The following is a 22,613-nucleotide window of genomic DNA, read 5'->3' as shown; positions in this document are numbered from 1 at the left end:
GGTAACCAGGCCAGAGCCATATAATAGAAGTGTTACGACATCTCCGTTCACTCCAATGGACCACTTTTTTACAGCAATGGCGGATCGTGGAGCCTCTCAATCGTTCCCCGGAAGTTAGCGCCAAGGCTGGCAGGGCTGTGGAGTTGCAGCATAATAGACCGTTCGTGACGGACTTTTAAAGGTAAGAAGAAGTTTAAAGATTTATATTGCGGATATTATCAGTACATCTGATTCAAATGAACATGTGTATTAAAGGATGTCAGTGGATTATCCCTAAATTAGTAGATTTAGGGAACGTTTACAGATAACAGATTAAGCTAGCATACCGAAGCAAGTTAGCAACACACGTTGAACAGCCTTTTAATTGTAAGTTCCGTTCTCTTAATGTCATTTCGTCCAACATGTTGAATTAGAGAAGAGGGGCTTCTAAACGGGATTGTATGTGGGGGTGGAGGGAGTTAAATATTAGATAAATATAACTTTGGTGCGTGTAAGAGTGAGTGTTTTTAGCAGAGCCATATTGTGTCCTTGTGATTCTGTTGATTATTACCTGTCTGTATAATGTTGCAGCTCAGCTGATTCTGGATTGATGGCAAAGGGAGAGGGACTTAAGTGAGAGTGAAAACACAAGGTACGTTTAATACTACTGTTTTATATAAGTAAACACCTTATCTCCCCAAGGCATTTCCCATCCAATAGGTGTGCTGTGTGTGTATAACCCTTTCTCCTGTCTGTTACTCCCTCTTTCAGCACAAGAACCAGAGGGGGATTCAATGGAGCCTGAATACCTGCACTGAGACCCTCACCCTGCACCCTGAGTCTCAACTCTCAGTGTTTTTCAAGCCTTTCCCTTTTTTTTTGTATTAAACAAAACATTAAGCTTTCCCAATGGTGTGGTTTTCGTTTTGTGAAAAAGTGCAAATGCAGTGTTTGTATATAATTACCTCACATATGTTGTTGCTGTTGGTCGTGAAATTGCTCCTGCTGACTTGAGCCAGCCATTTTTTCCTCCGCTCTGTGTCAGTGGGGAAGCCGTACATTCGTACTCCTTTCTCTGAGCGATTTGAGCATCCCCAGGCAGCAAACCATGGTGGCGACTAGGAGGCAGCACAGCAAACCAGGACAACACGGAGGAAAAGGCACTGACAAACTGCATGATATGCTATTCAATGTTTATTGAATTCCATGTATTTGCAATGGATGTTCCTAAAGCAACACATTTAACATCATCATATGCTTCTGCTGCTGCTGCTGCTGCTGCTGCTGCTGCTGCTGCTGCTGCTGCTGCTGCTGCTAGTCCTTTGATAGTCACCTGTCGGTCTCCTGTCCTTTCTGAAAGCCATAAAGATGACATTAGTCATTTAGATAACTTATGTCCTCAATTACCAGGGGATTACTGAAACTACCATGAATTTAAGAAAATGGTAGAAATGAATCTAATCTGAATTTTAAAGCATTACTTTAGATCCCCTCCCTCTAAATGTATCAATAAACATTAGAAAGTGATGCTCCTGACTACCATACAAGTTTAAGAAGATAATATTGGTTTGCAAGAATTCAAAGCTGTAAATAAACAGCAACAGGCTCTTTAACCAAGGCACTGTTAGCCTAACATGTAAACTAGTTGTTCACACTAATCCTAATATTATCACTTAATATTAGCAAATTCGATTTTATTTTTTAAAACATATTGATGTAAATACATACACATATCGATTTGTTGTATAAATATTGCAAATCAAAACCTTTATTCACTAATAATTACCAAAAATCGTAGTTCTATCTCCTGTTATCAATGCATTCACATTGCCCGCCATGAACTTCCGGGGAACGATCCTCGTCTCCATGAACCACGTGACGATAACCGTTTTTGGACTTCCGTTGTCGTAACTCTTCTATTATATGGCTCTGAACCAGGCTAAGTGACGAATAAAAGATAATCAAGATTGAAATCACAATTTATTTTATAATGTGATTTTTTTTTTGCTTTATCTTTGATTCAGATTACATTTGGTAACCTACAATATTGTTGCCCACATTAACTTGTTTTTACTTCCTGAATTTGTGATTTTATATTGTTAGAGTTATCTGTGAGGTGTCCTGATTTTCACCAAAGACATTTGAAATGTGATGAAAAACATGAAATACAATCCTTTCTAAATCAATCCACCAAGCCTTGACAGTCCCCTTTCACAATGAAAGAAGGCAAACAGACCCCCATGCAAGTGTGAGCCTGTGTGTGACAGATTGTGTCACAATCAATACACATTTATGTCTTATCATTGGGGATCGTGCACCTGCACAGTGATTACAGTTAACCAAGCCATCTTTTCCCCTGTTACCCTCTTTTGTTCTCTCCAGCAATCTTCTTCCACTACAACAAGCTGTCTATTGCTATCTACCCTTAACCCTTTCTCTACCTCCCTGACAAATAAACAAGCTTTTGTCGAGCTGCCCTGCTCATTAGGACCTATTTGCCTGACAGCTTTCTTATAAAACAAGCTGGTGTTATCGCAACTCACATTTCAGCTCTGGCGTAAAAGAGGATTAATTGTTATGGCAAAGGATAAAGAATGTTAACCAGGTGATTCTCAAAGAAAGCTTTAAAGAAATATAATGATGAAGAGTCAGGAAAATGAAATAAATATGAGAGAGAAATTAGTTTTGAGCCTGAAGTGGATCAAAAAAAGTCTATTGGACATATTTATGTGGAGGAATAAAATATGTATTTATTGGAGAATGGAAGAAATACAAATCTTCCCTCACATCACTGATATTCTTCATTAAACAGCTGCCTGTGAAAGTCTAGATTATTTATTGCATGTCGCTGTGTACTGTCTCACACACAGCCATCCACCCAACTGTGTACGCACACATGCACGCACACACCACAAACTTTTTCCCTTTATGTTGTTGCACTCACTGCTGTTGCAGAGACAGGAAATGAAGGGAGCCGTATCAGCCAGTAATAACTGAGTACTGATGAAGAAGCTCTGACCATGCACAGAGAGATGGAAACACAATGTGAACAGCACACTCTCACAGCCTGATCAATACACACCAGTGTTCAGCATTGACAACCAGAATAGAAAAACAATCCCACTCTCTTTGTAGCCCACACATCCATTCATTGCTCGAGTCAATCTTTACTTCTTTTAATCATGATAAGAACATGCACACCCTTTAGATGTTAAAACAAGTGTAAAACACAGAGGTACACTATAGTTAAATCATCAGAAATATGTGGGAGTTCATGACCTATCAACCTACAGACAGAGGTGAAGAAATTCAAGGACCATAATCTCATTTAAAGTGTTTTAAGTAAAAGAGTATTGAAGGATTATGTGGGTGGTGTATGTTTTCTTGTTTTTTAAGGTTAGTGGAAGATGCATTGTCACTGCATGGCAATCTTATATGACAGAATTGTCTACAGACTCCTTGGTACTTAATGTAAGATTTATATTCATAGAGTACACCTGCCTTCAGGTAAATGGAAACCCTTAAGAATCAATTTACACAAAGCTGAAAAGCATGCAACACTGCCACCACATGAACCAAGTTACGTATTGCAGCAAAATAACAGTAATACATTGAGAACATTACCCAGGAAGAACACTTTCTCATTGATAAGCTCAACTAAGGAAGTAAAATAAATAGTATCACACTTGAACCAATACAACAATGTATTTGTAGTTTCAACTTGAATACATGCTTTTCAATGCTTTTTGTTTGGGTGGTGTTCAAAATCAGTGGAGTTGTGGTACTGATGTGAGGATCTGAATCATTGCATCAGCGTTAAACATCAAACATTACTGTTTTGTGAACCTTTATTAATTTTCATTCTTACATGTTTCCATATATTTAGCTATTTTAGTTATGTGTAACAGTGTTATTATTCACTTAACATCACCATGGTCCAAATCAGGTCAAGTCATGATAACCTTTGTACTCATGAATGAACATTTATGAAAGTTTTGCATTAATTAATTTAAATTTGAAGAAGTTAAAGATCACATCCGAATGAAAGAAATTCAACTATTGTCCATAAAGAAAAAAACATTTAGCAAAACAATTAAAAAGCTATTAAAACTGACTTTTCTATCCATTTATTCGCCCTTTTAGCTTCAATATCTATGTATTTGTCAGTTTAATTTGAAATAATGTTTATGTGTATAATTGTATTACATACTTCGAGAGAAACACTTTCAATCCATTGCCCTGAGGTTGTAAATCCACCTTCTTTTTGATATCCAACACTGCCCTCCTGTGGCACTCACAGAGCATTACAGCCGGCAGAGGGCACACATCTCTCGGTGAGGCTGGTGGAGGACACACGGCTATCAGAAAGTGCAGCCACCCACCGGCAGCAGTAAGTTGGGCGCTGACAACGAACACAATCGGTATTTTCTTTAATCATGAACTGTACGTTTTTAACAAGTTGTTGTGCTATGCAGCCACCGTGGAAATAGGTCGAGATTTTGAATGTGGCTCGGAAGCAGTCACATGGTTTTTGTCAGTGAAGACACATCAGTGTGTGCAGAGCTGTACAGTCTGTGGTAGAGACGCGTTCACCAGGCTTTAGCTGTCAGTGTGTGACACACACAGTTTCAACGAGACCTGCTGACACCGGGATTCCCATCTCAGCATGCCTCACAAGAGCAAAAAAGAAAAGGTAAAGTGGATGTTTGATGCAATGGTACTTTATTACATGTTACCATTATATAATGTGGGTTAATGTGTTTCATTGATTCTTCACTCATTAGGAAACTAAACCTGGAAGATCTAAAAAGTCTGGAAGTAAAAATGGGCCTGCAGACGACCAAGATGTAAGTATTGTTTTACTTTTCTCTGTCCAGACAGAACTTACATTGGCTTATTTTTTTTAATATGCAAAACATAAAAATGCATTACTAGCATGTAGATAAAGTATTAACCTGTGCTGCTTTTTGTGAAGACACCACAGGGTACTGCAATAAATACCCTTAGCAAGGTCAGTGCACACATTTTATTTGCTCTAATGAAGATGTTACATTTATTTTTTATAGGAAACAAGCTCCTTTTATGCTGTTGTGAATTTTATAAAGTAAATATATTTTGTCTTTTGTTTTAATTGGTGTCCTAATTAACAAACAGCCTTGATAGCGCTTAGGAGGTTCACTGTAAACTTCTTTTGACCTTTTTGTGGAAAATGTTTAGCATGAATTAAGGAAAAGTTGCTCATGTGACACTTCAGCATGATCTTATGACTTTATTTTGTCTGAAAACAGTGGCATTCAATCCCCCCCGTCATGACTTGTGCTCTGAGTATAATACGAGCCATTGTAGCGGCTATTTTTGGCTCACATTCATTTCTGGCAGGCATCAGTAATGTTGAGTATCCTGCTTTGAGATTGGAAGAGACCTGATTGATTGACAGCTTGGCCTCCTGTTTGTTCCAATGACAGCTTTATCAGCTCCATCAATGCTCAATTATTCTGTCCACTAAGGTCCATCACAAACACTGTCAACAGATGCAGTGCAGTACACCGCCAACTATGATCAGGTTGCTTCACTGAGAATCACCTGATCTGATTCGGAAAGGAACTTGACCCTAGCCACAACACCCTCACTCCTTCTCTTTTCCCTTCAAGTCCTATGTTTTTTCCCTCCTCCCTTTGGGTGTCCTGACCCTCTCCACTCCTTCTCCTGCTTTGAACTACATGGGTGACACTTGAGTAAAGTGATTCCTGTGCTATTTCCTTTGGGTGCAGGAACTACCTCACTCTACCTTGCTCCAGTAACGGGAGCTCTTCCTTTGCAACTCTTGTTTCTGCAGGGCTCCAATAAAAAAGTGCCTCCTGCAACTCAGTTGATGAGGGTGAAGCAGCCGGGGTCACATTCGGCCGTCAAGAGGGAGAAGAGGTTCAGCACTTCCTCCTTCCCACTCAGTGCTAACAGAGAGCTACAGAAACTGGCTGCACTGGCAGGTATGCCTAACTAAATATAAAGTTTCTCTATTTTTATCTTCAATGCAACTCCACTACATGTCCCTTCTCTGTGACGACACAATGATAGGCGGTTACTCTTCTCCTGGAAAATGCTAGCTGACCTTTATCTAGATTGCATGTTTGGCCTATATGGATGAAGGGGATGCTATTAACAATTCATGGCCTTGGTGGATCCTCACAACCGCCTTTTTAACCTTTGCTCACTACATAATTTAATAGCTAAGCAGACTGCCCATCAGCTTTATCTGTAATGCAAATGATGTGCAATCAGCTGCATCTCCAGCCGTTCAGTGCATGGAGGAAACAGATATTGCCCTGGAAGGACTCGCTCGTGTAAGATAACTCTGACTCAGACTGAATGGTCAGTGGTGGAATCTGGGCACAAGATGTAAGCCCAAATTAAACATGAACCCTAACTGGTGACATGTGTTGGAGCATCATGCAGCTGAAAGGCCTTCAATACACTTCAATACTGCACTTTAAAATAAGGTTAATCGGAAATACAGCCTGATGAAGATGTAGAAATAACTGGAAGCGTAGTTACTATAACAGAACCATCATTATACTGTAAGTTGTTAAATGTTGATTTATCATTACGTATCACACTGATGCTGATTCTGAGACGAGACAGTGAGGTTGAGGTTTGAACATACATCAATCTTTCATGGCTTCTTTGTTTACACACCACATTACATTACATTACAGGATCTGGCCTAAGTGGTTTCCTGTAAACTATACGCAGCTATGCTTTGTTCTCATACCTGGATGAGCCTGGTGACACTACAGAGGAACCATTGAGGTGTACAGCCCAGAGGATGTGCAAGTTTGAGGAAGACACGGTCACAGTTGACTGCATGTGACAATTAATTAAAAATAAATACAAAAAAAAGTTTGGTTTTTCATTTAAATAAACAATTTCTGTGAGTCTTGGAAAGATGAATCAGGCCACAGAGAGAAATACAAGAGAAGACAAATTGATTTTTGTTTCTAGCTAAAACTGTTGCCACAGGTTTCAGGATTCAAATGTGTGCCCTTTATATCTGACCAAATACTAAAAGAGAAAGAAAGGACACGTCGATTTGTAAGTGTGTACCCTGACAGCATCAAATAAAAATGCAACGTATATTTCTTGATCATGGATCCAATTTGAGACTTTATCTCCCTTTTTTAAATGTTGAATATCAAGCGACTACAGACAACAGTCCTACTTGCTGCCGTGGGCAACATGTAGTCAATAGAAATACAATGCATGTTTGAGTCATAGACTGTATATATAAATGGACGTAGTGTCCGTGACGTCACCCATAGAATTCTGCAGAGTTGCCGTGGCCACTAACGGCTCGACTGTGACGTCAGAGTCTAATCCCGCCTGCTCCAAATAAGGGCAAAGAGGCGGAGCCGAGGCGGGACCTGCAGCCTCCGAACTGGAAGTAAACAGAGCTAGCTCAGGCTAAGAAGCTAAGCTAACATGAAAGACATGCATACCAAGTTACTGCTAACAGTGTCGTTCCCCTATATAAACGTCACATTCATAATCAAATGAGACAATCTGCAAGAGAATTATCCATATTTTGTTATTCTTAATGCTTGTCATTCACACGTTGAGAAAAGACGGACTCCACCGCCCGGACCTAACGGAGCTGCAGTGAGCTAGCTCCGGGACGCCGGCTGGAGCTAGCCCCCTGCGGTTCCGTTAGCTCCGGCGGCCACCACTGGGATAATTGGGTCCCCTATTAACATTTTCTCCCGTTTAGCATTATGGGCGTCATAGCCAAAGACTATAAAAGTCTTACCCAAGGCTGAATCATAAACTAAAATGTATATGTATGCATAAAGGGTTACGTCCTTAGCTGCCTAATAAGTAACAAGCTAAGCTACCAAGCACACACACACCTGCGAACGGGTTAACATGTATAATATTATCATTTTAGACTTCTTGGAAGTTCTGTTAGTACATTCAAGCGCACAGCATGACATTTTAATTGTCTGGTATTTGTAACAATATTCCCTAAAAGGCACAATCACCACGAACACGGCTAAAGCTAAAGGGTCAAGTACAGTACTATGACTAACTAACGTTGTAGCCTCTATGGTTGTAGCCTAGCAGAGTGGACAAGTTGCTGTTAGCTGACAGTGAGGCATGCACGTGTCCATCAACGTGACCACGCCCTAATTTATGCAACAACTTTAAGACCTAATATAAATAAAAGGGTCGTGTTGGAAAACAATTCACTCACAGATTCATAATCATGAAGGTGGAATCTAACTATATCGATAATAATATTTATTGCATCCATGGGTAGAAACATGTTTTTTTCTGCTGTAAAGTTGGGCATTTTAACATGGGGGTCTATGGAAATTGCTCCTTTCTGCAGCCAGTCCCTAGCGGCCCATGTATGAACTGCAGTGTGTGGCACTTCCGTATTGGCTTCCCGGCTGTTCCCCAGAGTTTGCCGCTTGGTTTGAGTACTAGTTGTTCCAAGTGTCAGTAAAACATTTAGTGAGGGGCTCATGTTACAGACAAAGATTGCAGACACTCTTGGACAAATAGCTCAGCCTATGCTGCCATCGTCTGGCTGGAAATGGGAAAACTGCTGTTTCATTGGTTGAACCAATTTACAGTAAATTGTGGAGATTTTTCAGTAGTTAATGTCTAGCCTTTTTTTTCTTCTTTTTTTTTTTTAAAGTTAACCTATTGTTTCTCTCTGTTAGATGAATAATGGCAGTGTATGTTATGTGTTTTTAATGTCCACAAATCTATTGAAAATACAAAAAAAACAAGATGTTATAACTCTCAATACGTTTCTGACTTCCCACTCCATCTGTTGCACTTACCTGCATTATCATTTGTTCATAGAAAATACATGGATGTCTAATCCTGGGACACATACAAACTATTTTGTCTTTATTAAAGTCTCATTAATTTCCTTAAACAGCTTGTCATCTGTCTATATTGCAATTATCTCACCCGAATGTTTAGTGATTTATTTGTAATGTTTTTTATTGTTTTGTGGTTGTCCACCAGCCCAGTGAAAGCAGATGCAACATTTGCTTCTATAAGTTACTCTGATGCAATTACTTTCAATGGAGGACTGTGCAAAACATAAACAATACAATAATACAATTAATGGGGAGCATGTTCAAGTGCAGATTAATCCACATTTGGTGCATTAGTGAGTGTTTACGTGATCAGGATGCTGTGTGTGTGGGCCTGACTCAAAATAAATGTCAAAGCCTGTGTTGAAATTACTATTATAGGATGTGTTTTGTATTGATTTTGGAAAGTAATGGAGGTGTATGGCATCACACTACACTAATAATACTGGATAATATCTTCATGGTGGCTTTTGGTCTACTTGAGATTTGTTAGAGCGATTAAAATATATAACATCGTCAGAATACTCTTTTTTGTCTTGTAAAAATCCAGAAGTCGTCCTGGAGTATTTCTGATCCGGTCCACTTTTTGAGCCTGTCCTCTCTTTAGGAAGTAAGTGGCAGCTTTTAGAAAATACCGGTGCTGGTTGTCATGACTGAGGAATGTAATGGCACCTCTTGGAGAGGCTTTGGCCCCTCAGTGAGAGAATGCCAAGTGAGAACTGCTTAGTGATACTTGGCCTTCCTCTCCAGTCCTCTCCTCCCTTAACCTCGAGAAAAAAGAAAGAAGCGTTGAGAAAAAACTCAATCCACAATGAAGTTATAACTACACCTGCTGAGACAAAAAAAACCTTGCCAAAAAATCCAGACACATATTTTGGGTAATATGTCTATAAAACATAATATTTTGTGCTCAAAACTGATCATTTCTACAATGCTTTCAGACCTCAACCTTCAATAGAACTCAGTGCTTAGTAATTGAAACATTACTTACTAGTAACAATTTCCTAATTGGCCAACATTAATTAGTTGTGAAATACATGCCTGACATTGCTTATTGTTGGAAAACAGCGCACTCCCTTTGTCATTACATGACTGTGAAAAGACTGTGAAAATGGTCTTTAACACCACTGTTGTAAAAACTGTGGTCGGCCTTGTGATGGGAATGTGGTTTCACTTCGTGGGTCCTCTGATGAATCACATGAGAAGGACAGCTGCATGCTTTATTATATAAAGATGAAATGCAGATCATATGCATTTGTTGCATTGGAGTTTTACTTTTTTGGTGTAGATTCTTGGAATAATGGTCAGTCTAAATATACACAACCTTTATTGTGATATATATTGTGATATTCAATTTGTATAATATATATTTTTGACTTTAAAGAGATGTTTAAGTCCCTAGATGAACTTTCATACAGGCTGCATAATGCTGCTCTGAGCTGCAGCAGTTTCCTGCACTGTGTGCCCGTGCAATTTATTTTTCTATCCTCGCTTTCATTTCCTGTTTACAGCTAATTTTGTTAAGCACTGTACATTACCCAGAATAACATAATGCAGCAAAATCTGCCTTTGCCCTGAACATTGTGAGTCAGAAAGCCATCTCTCAAAATACATTATTATGTTACGAAAGGGCTGATTGAAGCTTAATTCAGTTCCTATTGTGGAATACTGTCTTTTCATGTCTTTTAAATGACTGTGCCACACATTTACATGGTCTTTCATCATGTGTTGTGCATAATCACACACATTTATGTTGAAATGCTTTGGTTTTCCTCACTGAAAAGCTCTGGTGTTTGAGTCCACATTCAGTCTGTCTTCAGCCCCTCTTGCGGTTTCTTCTTGTCTCCTTCTGTTCCTCATTGAATCCAAAGATGTGAGGCCCCCTCTGACCCTCTCCTCCACCTCCCTATGATAAAGCACCAAGCAGAGATGACAGGAGAAAACAATGAGAGACTTTGAAGATTCCGTCGGGGCCTCTCTCTCTCTGGGCACACTCGGAGTAAGTTATTTCCAGCTGTTTATCCTAAATCAGATTATGCTGAATCCCCTGCTAATGGTTAAACTGTGGAAAGGACTTAAATCAATCTGATCTGAGATCTGTGGCAGGGCCTGCCTCGCAGAGCGTCACCAGAGACCAGTCAGTGGAGAGGAGGAGCCACACCGAAAATTCCAATGCATGTCCCGCATCCGACGCACCTCTCAGCCAATCATCTTCGCTCTCTGCAAGCAGCCTTTGCCTCCATTGCTCCAGAGCAGCCTGACCTCAGCCAATCAGCTGGCTCCTTCACTGCTTACATCACTAACTAGCCAGTTCCCTCCAGCAGCGGAGAGCTTCATTTTCTGATCTGCTTTTGTGCTAAAATGGAGGCTGGCCTCTCGCCCTGAGTGGATCGCCTTCCTGGTTGAGGTTTAGATGTTGACATGCAATAAATCTGGAGACAGGATGGTTGTGGATGCTCCTAATTCCAATGGGCCTTTTCAGCCGGTGGCTCTTATGCACTTCAGAGGTACGTAAGGATATAATATTCCTCCTGTATGGTGCTAGGGTATTAAGGAGAGAGCTGTGTGTTGCTGTGCTGCTGTTCCCCTCCACTGGTTACAGCTTGTTACTCAGCATTCAGGCGTTTCGCGTTTGAGATAACATCAGTGTTACTGTGCCGTGGAAAGCCGCTTTATTGTGTTTAAAACAGGAACCAGGGAACGGTTGTGCATTAATGTGGGACGCGGCAGCTACATACAAATCTGGTTTTACTAGCTAGCTGCTCTCTGCCCATCCCCCCGCCAAGCTGTGATGTCAAAGGAAGTGAGGTCAGAGCCTAGGGAAGGGTCTTCTCCTTAGTTTTTCATGTTTGACTGTTTTTGTGTGATAACCTATTTACACGTGCAATTATCAAGTAAAGCCTCTGAGGAAACGAATCGATATATCGTCTTTGCTCTTCATCCCCGTCTTAGCTGCTCTCCCGAACCCGGCATTTTTGTCACACTCTAGTTCATCTGGGCACAAATTGGTCATAGTGTGTAGGCTGTAGCCAGACACAGCTCTGCAGCAAGCAGACCCTACCTCCATCTTCCCAGCCTTTACCCTTGTGAGACACGTTTCTGTCCAAGCTACACACATGAAACTTAAGCCGAATGTGTTTTTACAAGTTTATCTGTGTCAACATAACGCTGCTGTCAGTAAGACCCAGCCATAGCAGCAGTGGTTGAGGATTTAAACATCGTCCTCTGCCTCTTAATATGTGTACAATGTACTCAGTCATGTTTGAAAGGCCCAGCCTGTTAGCACTGTACTCGGGTGCAGCCCAGCGTTAGATGAAGCGTCAGGCAATTATTGATCACACTCTATTGAGCCACTGCCTTGAATGACAACTCAGTGTTGATGAACAATCACACTCTCTCTGCCTCTTTCCTCTCTTTGTGTTTCTCTGTCACGCTGACCCTGTTCTGACCAAATGTCTTGTTACCCAGATCTTTCTAGATCGTGTCCAGAGTTGGCTGAAACTGAAACCTGGTCTCTGAATGTGTAAATGTTAGTCACTACTAGGGGTGTAACGGTTCACAAACATTTCGGTTCGGTACGTTTTTAGGTCACGGTACGTTTTCGGTACAGCAGAAAAAATTATCATAAAACATAAAATATATATATATATTTTTTAATTATTATTAAACTGTGAATAATGTATTCACTCAAATAAATACAAAATAAAATAAACATTTAAGGTGCAGCATTTCGATGAACTGAAATAATCTGTATTTGAAATGTACTATATTAGTACCTAAGCAGCCAGTTTGACATTATGACTTGATTGTCATTGTATTTTCATGTTTATTTTTTTTAAGGAAAGATGAACTTGTCCACATTGCTTGCCGAAAGGGCAGATCTGCTGGCACTAACAATGTCTCCTGCTGTGGAGAACACCCTCTCGCTAGGGACAGAGGTAGCAGATACAGCCAGGTAGCGCTTTGCTAACATGGCAACATAAGGATATTAGGCGTTTGTAATAGCTTTGGCTCGGTCTGAACTTTTTGCGAGTGGTGGAGGCTAAATGCTAGTGGGAGTTGGGTCTTTTTTCTTTTGGTACCGGTGATATTCACGTTCGGGTGATGCCTTTTCAAATGAGTGTGCAAGTTTGATGTATTGCCAGCCACGTAACCAATTTTAGTTGAACAATGCCGACCAACAGCTTTGGTTCGGTCCACCTGTCTTTGTCCGTCATCCTTGTACGTAACTGCGAAACCAAAATGTTCCCAAACCGTAGACTTCAGTGATGCTGGAGGAATTTCGAGCTCAACTTTATCTGCGTTCGCCATTTCGACAGTTCCTCAAATTACTGACTAAATTTGAACGCATCCCTGTGATAAGCTCTCATAGTATGCCTCTCGTCCAATGAAATGACTTGGTCGCTCTATGACGCGTTGAACCCAATGTGAGCAAATTACTCTGAATGCTGCGACGCAGCACCTGAGATTACTTTCAACAAGTTGTTCACGTTCTCAATCTTTTACGTTTAACGTTATATTCGTTCGGTACACTTCGGTACACACGTGTACCGAACCGAAGGGCCATGTATATGGGTATGTATACCGTTACACCCCTAGTCACTACTCATACTGTTTTAACTTCCCTTCTCCCATTTGGTTTCGATGTGGGGAACTGAAACTACTACTTAACCAATAACATGTAATGGATTTGTATAGCTGGGAGCTTCACACACTACAAACATTAAATTGTATTTATATAGCTCAATATCACACATTTAGCCTCAGGGGGCTTTAATGCATGCATTTGCATTCCTAATACACTACCTTTTTAGACGGAAGAATCCCAGGCCACCTCTCAGGCTTCACACCCCTACATTTACCTCAATATGTTTTAAGTGCACTAATGCCTGCTTGTAGACCCATGTGCATGTTATCAGACATTTTGGGGCACACATTTTGTCACCAAAGATACATTTTTGCACTGTGTGAACAGAGCCTGTGAATCTCAATTGCTGCCTGTGTGTTTCTTTTGAATGCAGGGCATCAATTTTAATAACCAGCACTGAGAAGCATTTGGTTGTCATTGTCAGTCACAAGTGAGCTTCCTAATTGCAGACATGACCATGTCTATGTTGCATCTTTGAAACTATTTTCAAACAATACACGATTCATGAAAGATGTATACCCGTATATATCCTGGATGCTTTCTCATATGTTGCAGACAATGTAGCCAAAATAACTAATACATGAATTTGGCCAACCTCGTTGCTCATATGATTTCTAAACTGCAACACACTGTCCCTGTACATGGATATAAATAGTAATCGGTCAATGTTTACATCGATCATAACATGCTGTCGATAAAGCAGAATGCCAAACCAGTCCCAACTCCAGATTCGACTGGCAGCTGCTCATTTGACCCATTTTAGAGAAAAAATAGAAATTGTTGAATCAATGTGACTCCAGTTATATGTTGTCTTTGTTTTGAACAGGGTGTGGGGGCATTAAAATAAATCTCTGTTCTTCACAAGACAAGATACGCATTTGTGCGTGTGTGTTGTACGCACAAGCTTGTCCTCCTCTCCTAAGGCTTCTGCGGCTCCATTAATAGTCCTCACATTGTGGTTAAGATCCATTTTGGGATCACAACACGGGGTCTTTTATTTGTTATACAACAACCTGCTTGATATTTTAGCAGAACTGGAACTCCCTAAAACCGGCAGACAGACTTATGTAATAGGAGCAACGTAAGTCCGACAGGTCAGGGGTGGAAGGCATGGAAAGACATTCCATTGCAGCTTCATGTCCCAGTGCAACCAGCGAGAAAAACACAACACTCATTGCCAAAGAGTGTTGGCGAATGGTAATGAATAATTGCAACTATACTCTACTTTTTTTATGTTGCTGTTCCCCTTGTTTCTGTTAGTTATCTGGGTTGAAACTGGTGCACCTCAGTTGACCTAGTAGACCTCAATCTAATGCATGTGTCCACTTTAGAGACAATTATGATAATCAGTGCATGACATTAAGGATTTTGGGAGATGGCCCTGTGGCAGAGTCCTGCGTCGGGTCGCGGGTACCCCCCAAAAAAGGTGATTCGCGGGTGGTATTTTTTCAAACGCTTTTTTCCGGGTTCGGTTCTGGGTAAAACAAATAATTTAGTTTAATGTTTAAATCCTCAGACTTCTCCCCCGTGGGACCGCGCATAATCATAACCTCTGCAGCGCATCAATCTGCTGCTGTGCGCGCCACATTCGAAATGGCTGAGGTGAAGCTCTCTAGCGGAGAATACAGCATTTTCAATAACACTTCCTCAAGAGCGAAATCCAACGTCTGGGAGGCTTTTGGTGTCATCCTAGATGGAGAAAATAACCAACATCCCACGCTTTTTGAGACAAATATGCAACTGCGTGTGTTAATAATTGCACGTTTTCACTGCTCATATATAGGCTATACCGGTTCGGGTCGGGTTGCGGATCTTGTGCCGACGAGTCGGGTTGCGGAACTAATTGGCAATATGTGCGCGGACGAAATGAGGCACAGAGGGTTTGGGGGGCCTCCCCCTAGAACATTTAGATTTTTGCAGGTCTTAGATGCTGTCTGGTGCATTCTCTAGACTGAATTATAAGATGAACCACCACAATATTATATTGTACAATTTCAATTTTATTCTTCATTTCACTTGTTTGTTTGTTCTTGTTTGTGTTTGCTCGCTTGCATGCCCTGCAAAGCTTTAAGAAATACTTAAGTTGTTGGTCAAGACACTTTCCATCTGATGAAGGCAAATGCCTTCCCAGATGTAAAAAAAGTAGAAAGCATTACATTCAGTTATAACTGCCAAAACAAACATTATTTACACTATTATGGCCCCTGTTAAAAATGTTTGTAATGTTATCTACTGTAAGTTGGTCGAACGAATGCCTCCTCATCCGGAAGCTGACCGAGCAGCAGTCGAGAGGAGCCGAGCGCATCTGCGAAGCACACAAAATGGCGACGTCAGAGTTCCCGTTAGCCGGCAAATCTAAATCTCTTCGGTCAAAATAATTTCCCTTTAGCGCAGTGACCACCACATCCGGCCCGCCAGACATTCTCATCCGGCCCGCACGACGGGGGTGACTGTGGCGTTGGCGGAGTGGTTACTGCGTTCGCCCCCCACCCATTTCTTTGTTTACAACGTCTCGTGAGTAAGGTGCAGTACTGGAATCCAACAGAGAGGCAGCAGCTGCGGGACAGTAGACTGCGTACTGCGAAACCTTCCCTCCCCTGAAGAAGAAGTGATCCTTCGTTGTAAAGAGTCTGGTTAATCCGCTCCGCACCACAGCAGTAGCCCCGCTGCGACAGAGTCCAACAGAGAGGCTGGAGCTGCGGGACAGTAGCCAAGAAGCAGGGTTGGGTTGTAACGGAAAACATAACGGCGTTACCTAATCAGAATACAAAAATCAAGTAGGCTAACTGTATTCAGCTGGCGTTACATTTGAAAAACTAGTGATCTGATTACAGTTGCTTTCGTAAACCTGAAGTGAATACATTTTGGAATACTTATTGGAATTATTGGTGGAAAAGTTTCCTCACAAAATGTAATATTCATTGCCGGCAGAACTGTGTGCACACTGCACGGCGCTGCAGCATGTCTGTGAGCGAGAGAGAGAGATGCAGCGTGTCTGTGAGGCCCCGCCCCCACACGCAGATGAGAGAGAGAGATCTCTTTTATAATATATTGAAAGTTAGAAACGGAGATGGTTAGATAAAATGTGCAAGATAACGTTTATGTATCATTTCTTTATTGTCGAAATGATGACATTTCATAACGGGATCAAAGTGAATGGCCTGCTGCTGCTGAATGCATGGGGCAAGTGACTGGAAAAAGTTTTAAAAGTTATTACATCGTTTCAGATAATAAATAATAATGATAATTCATTCTATTTAGGGGCGCCTTTCAAAGCACCCAAGGACACCTTACAATGCATAACATATTCCAAGGAAAGGTTTTAAGACAGTACAAAGAATGCAGTCTGGGTGATGTTTTTTATGTGGGGTGCAGATGAGAGAGAGCTGTCCAGAATGACACAAAGATGTTGTGTTTGAGTTCTTGATAAGCCATTAAAACAGTAAAATAAGTGTCTCCTGTGCACCAAAACATACCCATCTGTTATGGAAAAAGAAAGTATTCCAAAAGTAATCTGAATACTATTTATAAAATTCTGGGCTATATAAAAATCGCTGGCCCGCGATAGTGTCTATTAGTTACATTTCGGCCCTTGGACAAATGTAGTTGGTGATCCCTGCTTTAGCGCAATAACACTTCAGTTGCGCCACTTATGTGACAGACAATTCTAATATCTAACACTTAATGTGGAGAAAGAGATGTCCTGTATGGGTTGATTGTGCGTTGATCTGTTGGTAATGCCTCGGGGTTCCGGTGGGCATGTAAACAAATGCATAATGCTGTGCTATACTTTGTGGCCTCACCCAGTTGCATAGCGACACTTATTGTTTAGGTGTCTTTTAATAAGCAGGTAGTCATATCATTAGCTGGATCTGATCGATATGGACATAAACGCGAGTGAAGTCTAATCTGACGGGAGAGAGAGAGATCAGCTGCTGCTGACGACGAGTCAGCACCCTATGGTCGACACGCAGCTCTGCATGGTCACATGCAGCGGTGAGCGGACAAAACACACTTCAGGTTAGAATATCACACGTAGCTATTTTAATTACCTCTCAAACTACCTAAACTAGTTATAGATATGTTTAGTTTTACTGTCGGGTCACTCATTACTGGATCCGCGAACTGCATGATACTGGCATAATAGATTGCCCGATCGGGCCACCAGCAGGTGAGGCTTCATTGCCCGAGCTAAACACTATATGGTAGCGGTGTAACGGTATTCGTCACGGTTCGGCACACGCAGTCACACGACGAATACGCCTTTTTTTTTTTTTTTACGAATGTGGAAAAAGTCTGTCATTCAGGGCAGTATCCACTACACTATATATATAATCCAGGGGGCGGTATTACGCCTAAAAGCTGTTTGCCAGCCGCCCTTAAACGACAAATGAAGAACAAGAAGAAACACAACAACAAAACGAACAAAATACAAGAAGAAGAAAAGTTAGTATGGCGATTTCAGATAACACACAGGAGCTAGAACCCACCTGCTTCTTTTAAATCAGCTGTGTGGGAACATTTCGGGTTCCCCGTGGACTACAATAACGATGAAGTGTGCGAGTGGTGGATCGGACGAGGACGGTGTGTCGCCGTTGTTCTACAGTGGTGCGGTATGCTAATGGTAACACACGCCAAACATGCTAAATCATATCAGAAGGCATCACCCAGATTTGCTAACCACCGGAGCCCGGCAAAAGACAACAGCAGTTCAACAGCTGATCCCCGCTGTTTTTAAGAAGCCCATAGACATGAGAGCCGAGAGACCAAAATAAATAACGGAAGCTTTTGGCATATTTCTTCAACGACTTTGCGCTCTTGAAACACTTTCTTATTATTTATGTCATATTTTCAAGACATTCTTTTTAGTTTTACAGCTTGATGAAACCTTTTTGTTTGACATCAGCCATTATAGATAATATGGCCAACTGAGTGTACTGTGTATGGTTTGTTTTTAACTGTTTAATACAGTTAATTATTCAAAATGTCAGAGTTCTTTATTTTTAAACTGAAACTTGCACTACTGTTCAAACATAAATAACAACAAACCTGGAATTATGCATTTGGGACTTTTTTTTGCTTTTTCTTGTTGTACCGAACCGTGACTTCTGTGAACCGTTACACCCCTACTATATGGCCATCGGGCGGTCGTTAATGTCGAGCCCTGATAATGGTAAATGTGTGGAATAAACATCAATCTCATATGTGTCAGGCGAGCTGGCACTGGTAGTGTTTTTGCTGTGTGTGACAGTGACAGGGCGTTTAGCTCCCAAATCTTCATGGAAATGGCCATTAATGGCATCTCACAAACGTACCCTCTCCTCTGGAATTCCCAACCTCTCACTGTCATCAAGATAAATTGGCCGACTTGAAACTGACACTGCAAGAAGTGTGTGTGTTTGTCCCCGAGCCAAGTCTCCATTATGTCTGAATAGGATATCTCTCTACTTACCTAGAATCTGCCTATTTGCAAGAATATCAATCGTGTGTGTGTGTGTGGCCTTCTCTGGCCTCTGTCACTCTTGTCACTTGTGTACATTCATCAAATTGGGGCATGAGTAAACTTTACTTGCCTATTTCCCCCCTCTGTTTTTATGAAGTTGTTCCAGCACTGTTCCTCCCTGTTACACACCTGCATTAGTTTGTTTATTTGCTCATTACTTTCATTCAAATTAAACAAGACGGAAGGTAGCCACCAAGAACAAATTCATTTATTTTAGAATAATTTGGTTTCATATATATTCCTGCCAAATTCATAAATCATAATTTGTCCCACAACATCATTTTCTTATCTCCGTAATTGGAAGTGTTCTGCCCACAGGTTACTGTCATTGAGGACAAATGGAATTCATCTATTATGTTTGCCTTTTATGTATATTCCCTGTACGTATCTGATCAAATTCACTTCACCCATGGCGCCAACGTCCTCATTCATGTGCAGACACAGCCTCCCAGCCCGCGTGCAAGCCTATTGTGGACGCCACACCCTTTACTGATTAGTAGTTATGGGGTATAGAAGAGAGCAGCTTTTGCTTCATGTAAGGAGTATTTGAATTTGCACACTGCACTCCCCTACCTCCATTTAGAGCAGTAGAATGTGATTTTCATAAGAACAGTTGCATAATCTTATGTAAAGCTACTGTAGATGTGCTGTGTGTTGGCAGTGATTGTTATAACTAGGGATGCTCCGATCGCCAATTTTGGGAGTAGCATGAAGCTGCAGCGTCGGAGACTGCAGTCTCAGGACCGCACTCCCAGGACCCTAGTTTTTCGTGAGACTGCCACCTAGCGAGCAGGAGACACGAATATGAACGACAACGCAGAGAGTGTGAGTAATGTGAAGTGCTTTTAAACTTGTATTTGTTTAATAATAATAACAATTCCGGTGTCTTGAAATGAAGTGTGATTAGCTAACATTAACTATGAGCTTATGATAGCTTCTAACCTTATTAAAGGCACTAAAAACAATTATTCGTTAGCTATAGCTTTCGGCAAAATAAACTGTTAACATATTTGATTATTTGTTTAATGAAACTGTAGCATGATTTTGGCAAGCTCAACTAGGTGTCCTACATTAAATGTTGATTGAATCACTAATTACAGTAAGAGTGTGAGTAATGTGAATCGTGTTTGTTTAAAGTTAACAACTATTCTGGTGTATTGAATTGGACAGCAATACAAGCAACACGTGCTAAATGTGAGTCTTACAGGGAAACAGTCTATGATGACTCGCTGCAAAACCAACTGTTAGCCTTTTTGTTTATTTCTTTAATGAAACTGTATGTTATGGTTGTTATTTAGCAGAGGCTTTTATCCAAAGTGACTCTCAAAAAACATAAAATAACCATAATTAACATTAGAATATCAATACAAATAGTTACATAGTCAGTTACATTACTTATTACATTTTTAACAGGGTAATTAGTCATCTGTAACCTACTACATTTTTAAAAAAAAAGTTAACTTCCCAATCCTGATCATTAATTATAGTCAGCTAATTAATTAAACTTCAAAGGATGACAAAAGCATTTCAATATGATCTCTGTCAGCTACATTAAATCAGCAGTAGTCTAAGTTCTGTCTTCAGTGTAAATGCTTCTTTAATAGTCATTGTATTACTATTTGAATTCATTGTACATAATCTTAACTGTGCTGACTGCCTGTTTACTGTTTATCAGACAGTCTCATCATTTTTTACATGTTTTGTAATATTGTATGAAGTGTTTTAGTCAGTTATTATGTCGGCCTATTCTGTAGGTTAGAATCTGTCGTGTCAGACCCAACTGGCTTGACAGTAAGTTTATAAAGTGTCTTTACTTCTGCCTTCTCCTATCCTAGTATTATGAAGTTGATTGACTAAGAGTAAGGTCAGCTAAATTTAAGGAAGGTTTTGTTCTTTTTCTGTCTGAATTGTAATTGTCTTATGACATTCTACTTCAGGTGTCGTCAACTGGAATGTCTTTACAGAGGGACACAAACAAGAATTCAGGAAGGCCTACCAAATTTCCAGGTGCTTTCAATGCGACAACCTTTATCAGGACGTTGGCACAGGCTACCGGGGAAGTGGACGGCGAGGAATGTTACAGGGTTTTTACTCCGAAGAGGGCTTCCCGGTGTACTGCAGCTGGAGCTGTTTTCTGGTGGCTGAGGGAACAGCAGACCCCGCCTCACCCCAGTGAAGGATCCAGTGTGGAAATTGTGCCCAATGAATAAAAATGTATTCTGCACTGAAATGCCTCTCGGTCAAACTGCATGTTTATCTTTTGCAGCCTGGTGCATAAACACACTAACGGTTGTTTTTGAGTAATCTAGCACCTCTTCAAAGACACATTTGATTTGATTTATTTCCAACGTGTAATACAATAAAAAAAAAAAAAAAAATTATAATAATGAAATTATGATACTGTAGAAATATAAGCAGTATCAAATTGATAAACTAAATATTATTGACTTACACATTATATATAAACAAATGATCTATTCTACCTAATTACACATCCGAAAAGGCATGGGAAGGAGTTTACACATATTTTATCCAACCCCTTCTCCCAAAAACTAAATTAACATTTTAGTTTTCTTTTAACAAAATATACTAATATACATTTACAATTATAAATCGATTATATCATTATTACTACAGTATATATATTTACGTTGTGATGTCAAATTTGATAAGACAAATATAAAAGACTTATCTTTTTACATCTGACATACATTTTGTATGTCAGATGTAAAAAGATAGTCTTAGTAAAAAAACTAAAACATATTAACAAATTGTTGTTAATAATTTAATTTCTGTTAGAAAAACACATTTTCATGCATTTTTAGATGGTTAATAACAAGCATTACAATGTCTAAAGAGACTCGCTCGCTGGTTGTATTTTTGCGGTCATCCAATTCGCTAGGTGGCGATGTTGCAACATGGAGGTCTAACTCTTAGTGTGTGTTTTGCTCCGCTCACCGGTCCGTCACAGCGTGTGGAGCTGCAGGATTTCTGCTTCACACACGTTGCATACATTACATGTCACTTGTTAGTCGCTTTTATCCAAAGCGACTTACATACTAAGTACTGTGGGCAATCCCCACAGGAGCAATTTGGGGTGAAGTGTCTTGCCCAGGGACACAATGACATGCTGACTGCAGTGGGGTTTGAACCTGTGCTCCCTTGATCCGAACACCAACTCTATGCACTGCGCCACACGCCTCTGTGCATACCGCTATTTTATTGTAATTTTTTTTTCCGGACACCTTAAAATACTGCCAGACTGGTGAAGCCATTTTGGCGAGCTTGTTTAGCCGGGCACAGAGAAAAGTGTCATGTATTTTACGTCATCATAAAATGATGACGTGATGCAATCAGCAGAGAGTGAGTATCGGCCGATATTGATCGGCGGCCGATCGATCGGAGCATCCCTAGTTATAACTACTCAAATAGAGACACTAATGAAAAGATAAATATGATTTAAGCAAACTAATCCCATTCATGTTTTGTTTTGTTGGGCCATTGTAAATCACTTGATCGGACAGACCTCTTATCTGTGTCGCATGCAGCTGCTTCACACCTATTTCATTACAGCGATTAGTTGGGCTTATAGTCAAAT

General features: G+C 40.5%; 1 protein-coding gene across 5 annotated transcripts in view; it reads left to right on the top strand.

Moving 5' to 3' along the window:
• The first annotated feature begins 4,288 nt into the window (after positions 1 to 4,288).
• The window catches only part of ppp2r5ca (protein phosphatase 2, regulatory subunit B', gamma a), a 31,112-nt gene continuing 12,787 nt past the window's right edge, over positions 4,289 to 22,613 (top strand). For 3 of the 5 annotated variants that reach the window (XM_034110998.1, XM_034111002.1, XM_034111000.2), the window contains exons 1-4: positions 4,289 to 4,369; positions 4,455 to 4,672; positions 4,764 to 4,826; positions 5,816 to 5,966. In XM_034110998.1, the coding sequence (XP_033966889.1) occupies positions 4,646 to 4,672; positions 4,764 to 4,826; positions 5,816 to 5,966 (241 nt within the window). In that variant the 5' untranslated portion in view covers positions 4,289 to 4,369; positions 4,455 to 4,645. Of the gene's footprint in view, positions 4,370 to 4,454; positions 4,673 to 4,763; positions 4,827 to 5,815; positions 5,967 to 11,152; positions 11,372 to 22,613 lie in introns of those variants that run through there. The other 2 variants (XM_034111004.2, XM_034111001.1) reach the window with 2 other exon arrangements.

The sequence above is a fragment of the Pseudochaenichthys georgianus genome, chromosome 22, assembly GCF_902827115.2.
Source record: "Pseudochaenichthys georgianus chromosome 22, fPseGeo1.2, whole genome shotgun sequence".
Taxonomy (NCBI): Eukaryota; Metazoa; Chordata; class Actinopteri; order Perciformes; family Channichthyidae; genus Pseudochaenichthys; species Pseudochaenichthys georgianus.
This window is presented reverse-complemented; position numbering and strand designations above follow the sequence as displayed.